This window comes from Rhincodon typus, chromosome 32, assembly GCF_021869965.1.
Source record: "Rhincodon typus isolate 14 chromosome 32, sRhiTyp1.1, whole genome shotgun sequence".
Taxonomy (NCBI): Eukaryota; Metazoa; Chordata; class Chondrichthyes; order Orectolobiformes; family Rhincodontidae; genus Rhincodon; species Rhincodon typus.
The window spans coordinates 17,088,448-17,093,003 of record NC_063363.1 but is presented as its reverse complement, the minus strand read 5'-3'; the positions used below and the strand labels follow the sequence as shown (position 1 = coordinate 17,093,003).

Genomic DNA, 4,556 nt, shown 5'->3' with positions numbered 1-4,556 from the left:
AAGTGAGATATTTGTAAATCAGGAACCCCCTGGACTTCAACATGGAGCTCCATTACAATTCTAAGTCTTTCAAACCAGTGCAGTGTGCATACATATCTATATTTTCCCCTCCTGTGGGGAATTATTCCACCCCCCCTTGCTTTCCAACCCTGGGGGAAACCTTCTGACACTTGCTGCCATTGGGAAAGAGGGTGGAGTACCCCTGCATGAGTAAGGAGGGAATCTTGCGATCCAGGCTGTAAGAACGTCCAGGGGAGGGCGGAGAGAGACAGATAGAGGCTATTTAAAGGTGGGGGAGGGAGGAGGTGGAGGGGGTGTGGGACTCTTTTCGGAGCGTGGCAGCTCGGCGGGAGGATACGGCGTGGATTAAAGGAAGGCGGTGTGATTAGGTGGAGGCAGAAGCGACTTGCGAGCAGCGTGTGCGGGAATTGGCATCTCAGTTCCAGCAGCAGGAGCAAGCAGCAGTGACTGGGAGAGAAGGAGCAGCGGATTGAAAAGCACCAGCCATTTACCTCCAACAGCCAAATTCCAAGCACCAACAATGTTACAAACCAGGATTTTCCTAACCGGGCTACTCTTTATTAGCACCGCAGGTACGATTTACCAAACCTTTCCCCCCCACCCCACCACCACTCACCGTGAAAAGAAAATAGATTGCAAGTGTTGCAAAGATTAAAATCGTTACTCAACGTAGTAATTCCCTTGCAGAAACAACAATAAGCAATGTTGCATTATAATCTTCTGCAAACGCATTGTTTTGTTCAGTCAATTATCTGCTTGATTTGTCTTTTTTTTTAAAAAAAAACTGCATGAAATTTTGGATTCCTCTATTTTGTAGGTAGCAGTTCTGCTGGTTTGATTTCAAGGCAGTGATTTCTTTGTTCTGGTGGTCTTCAGTAAGGTGAAATATTTGTGTGTAATGATTTTCCTCGCTGGGGTAAAAAAATCTGCCCACATCCTCCTAAATAAATGACAGATTTCTTGAATAACAGTGGTCTGTTGTAGCAAAATCTGTGAAATGTGTTTTATTTCCTTTCTGCGTTTCGTGGCTCCGTTTTTAATGTTAATTACAGATTTTTTTTTTGAAAAATGAATTGCTATCTCGAATAAGAAAAGACAGTGCACTAAGGAGCTGGAATCTATCTCCAGTAGGAGGTGCTGAATGAACAAGCCTGTGCTTTTTTTTCAATTGGAACCTTTTGTATATTTTATCTGATTGTATCCATTTTTTTCCGATGCCATTTAAAATAAAAATGGGTTTAAAGAAATGGATTTTCTTTTCTGCGGGGGTTCTATAATTCTCAGTAAACGGGACAGTCACTTCTCCCTCATACAAACTACTGCTTATTTGTAATCTGGGACAATAGGCTACGTTGCTTTCTTCAGTGTGACATCTTTAGAGAAAAGAGGAGAATAAAAACAAGGGGTGAAATTGAAGTGTGATCCCGCTGTTCTGATCAAACTGTTCCTATTACACCTTTGTGCGGGAAAGCGTTATTTTTTATTCGCTGTTTCTTTTCTCCTGCGATCCTTTATTTAAGGAAGAGATCGCTCCAAATGATTTTTTTTAGTGAGAGACTACGGTTTAATTGGTCTTGGAAAAGTGGCGATGTGCATTTTATTTTGGAAAAGTATCTGGATGTGAACTGGGACATTGTGGGTCTCACTGGGTGACGCAAGTGCGAATTAAATAGGGTAAAACAAATCATTTTCTGGTGTCGTGGGATTTGAGGGAGACTGTGTGCAAGGTGTTGATTGCAAATTTATACAAGGGTTGTAGCCACCTTTTTGTTAATCCCCCTTCCCTGTCCAGCGCAGCGTTGCTTTCCTTCAACACTCACTCTCTCCTCTGTTCTATCAGAGTGACACAATGTTACAGAGGATTTAAAGATTAATAAATCGGCGACTATTCCCCTGATGACTGTAGGAGCGCTGCTATCCGCTCTTTCAGAGAGAGAGAGACTCTCTGAGGTTGGATTGAGTCTTGGCCAAATATCTCTCTCTCTTCCTCTGCCCCCTCCCTAGCGGCTTATAAACGCCAGAGCCAAACAAAATAAATAATTAGATTCGAAGGAAGCTCGTTTCTAAATCTCCCTTCTTGGATTGTGTCCAGAAAAAATTCCAAATATAATAAAAAAAAGAGCCGGGCGTCTGTAATCAGGAGTGAAATCGCATCTTTAATTGGAGGAAAACATTGGCATCCCCTTGTCAACAGAACAATTTCTTGCCACTTCCCTCTGGTTTGATACTGCAATTACCCCAATCTTTGAAAAGCTCCAGCTAACAGTTTCTGCGTTGCATGTCGGAGTCCTTTGTTGTTTTCCAGACTAGGGGCTTCGATGTTTGTAGACACGAGTCCCAGTGGAGTTTGAGAGGGGCGTTCATTTTTCTAGGAAAAAAAAATCTGAGACGTGTGAAATGCTGACTTGTGACTTATTATGTCGGGTGAAATCTCTAAGTCTTCCCTCCCACCCAGAATCAGAGTCGACAAGATATACCCCCAGCTCTGGCTGATTTCTCTATACTCTCAGTATCTCTCTGGGTTCAGTTATTTCTCTCTTCTCCCCTCATCACATGAAGTGAAGCAGAATCGATGCAAATGGAACAACTCGCTCCTCAAGCAGCAAACCCTTTGCGCTTTGGACGAGACATCTTCTGACTACAGTGAATTCAGGGGTGGGGTTTCGCACTTGCTGTCCTTCCTCAGTCTCAGTGAGAAAAAATATGAACAACAAAAGCGGAATAAGTGACAGCGGAAGAGGAGGAAGGCGAGTTGCCTTCGGCTCTGGGGTTTAATGCTGCTTTCATTGTGTTTCCGCCAGACTCCTCCAAATAGTGTTGGAGGGAACCGATGAAAAACCCAGACTTTGTGACTCCACGTGGTTCCAGTGGCAGTGGGAGACCCTCTTACTGAGAATGAGAGATTTTTTGTGGGGGGTAGTGGGTTCAGAGCAGAACGAGTCTTGGCTGCACTTTCCATACTGTTTCTAACAGAAACCCTGGTGAAATGACACTCGGAAGATACAGGGGAAGGGTTTCTTTTTGAGAAGGTGGGTGGTCGGCCGCGGTAAAAGGCGTGAGACGTTTGAGTTTTTTTTAAAAAAAGCTGTTGAAGCAAGAGGTTTTTTTAAGCATATGGGTCTTCCGAGGGCAAAAATAAACGTTTGCAATCCGAGATGCATTTTTGGACTGGGACTGAAGATTAAACAGACGTAAAGATAATTATAGCGGCGATATTGCAATCCAAGGTGTGGGCTGTGGTTGAGGTGGAACTCAGAGCAAACAGCGTGTTCAGCATTAGTTGTCCTGGTTGAAAGGCTAAATATCAGCACGTTGCTGGGTGAAGGCTTTCTCTGTAAGTGCCCAAAAGTCAGGCTTCAGGGCATTACTGTAAGATACCCCTGTGGGTGGGGACACAGCCATATCAATACTGCAAGAACAACTGCCACCATGGGATCCTCACTTGCCTCTGATGTCACCGCTGCCTACAATATTAAATCAGAAACGTATGCTTCACGCCTGACAGGATGTTGTGGTCCATGTTTTATCTGTTGGATAATTGCCGTGCAGATTTCTCCTTGCAACTCTGATTAATAAATATCCGGGTTTATTTTGCCATCATATACATTGCCGGCAATGTTTAAGAACAGAGGAAGCACAACAGGAGTAGGCCATGTTGTCTCTGGAGTGTCCTCAACCAGTCAATATGATAATGGCTGATGTGCGATCTTGACCTCCATTTTCCTCCCTGGTCCCCATAACCTTTGACTCTCATATCATTCAAAAGTCTGTCTCTCTGTCTCAGTCCTGGGTATATTAAACCAGTCTTCCTTCACAGCTCTCTGCAAAAGAGGATTCTAATGATCACCAAACCCTCAGAAGAAATGCTACCTCAGTGATGGGGACAGCCTGTACATTGTGAAATTATAGCCCTTGACTCGACATAGCCTTGTGAATGGAAACATCCCCTCAGCATCTGCCCAGTCATCTTTAAACAAGATCATTTGTTATTCTTCTAAACTGCAGTGTATAGAAGCTCAATCTGCTCAACCTTCGTCTCATAATAACTCTTTTACACCACCTACCAACCCAGTGAACTTTCCCTGAACTGCCTCCAGATCAACTACAGCATGTCCCTATTTCAAAAAGATTTGCAGCACGGGATTTTTTTTGTTTTTAACATTGACCTACTGGTAATAGAAATAGATTTTGTTCTAAAAAGCTGTTCATAAATCCATGAGTGTAAAATGCAGTCTTAAAGCATGACAAAAAACACGTGTCAAGCATGTTTGTTGAAACTAGCACCTCAAGAGGACTCCATTTCCAAGCAGAAATGACAAAGTTAAATCCTAATTGATCAGAAATGCAAGATGTATGTATAACTGTTACAAGGAAAATGTGCCCTTTTTTTGTGAAATGAATGGCCTGTATGAAATGTGGGTTTTGTTCTGCACAAACTGCTAACAAGGTATAGATTTTTGCCTTCTGTTTTCTACAGTTTTACATTCAGTTGATGCACATTAGCTGAGATAACAAGGTGTAGAGCTGGATGAACA

At 42.9% G+C, this 4,556-nt stretch overlaps 1 protein-coding gene across 7 annotated transcripts in view; it reads left to right on the top strand.

Moving 5' to 3' along the window:
- The first annotated feature begins 370 nt into the window (after nucleotides 1-370).
- ncam1a (neural cell adhesion molecule 1a) overlaps nucleotides 371-4,556 on the top strand; it is a 489,661-nt gene continuing 485,475 nt past the window's right edge. For all 7 annotated transcript variants that reach the window (XM_048615409.1, XM_048615408.1, XM_048615406.1 and 4 more), the window contains exons 1-2: nucleotides 371-593; nucleotides 3,048-3,050. In XM_048615409.1, coding sequence (XP_048471366.1) covers nucleotides 542-593; nucleotides 3,048-3,050 — 55 coding nt within the window. In that variant the 5' untranslated portion in view covers nucleotides 371-541. The remainder of the gene's footprint in view (nucleotides 594-3,047; nucleotides 3,051-4,556) is intronic.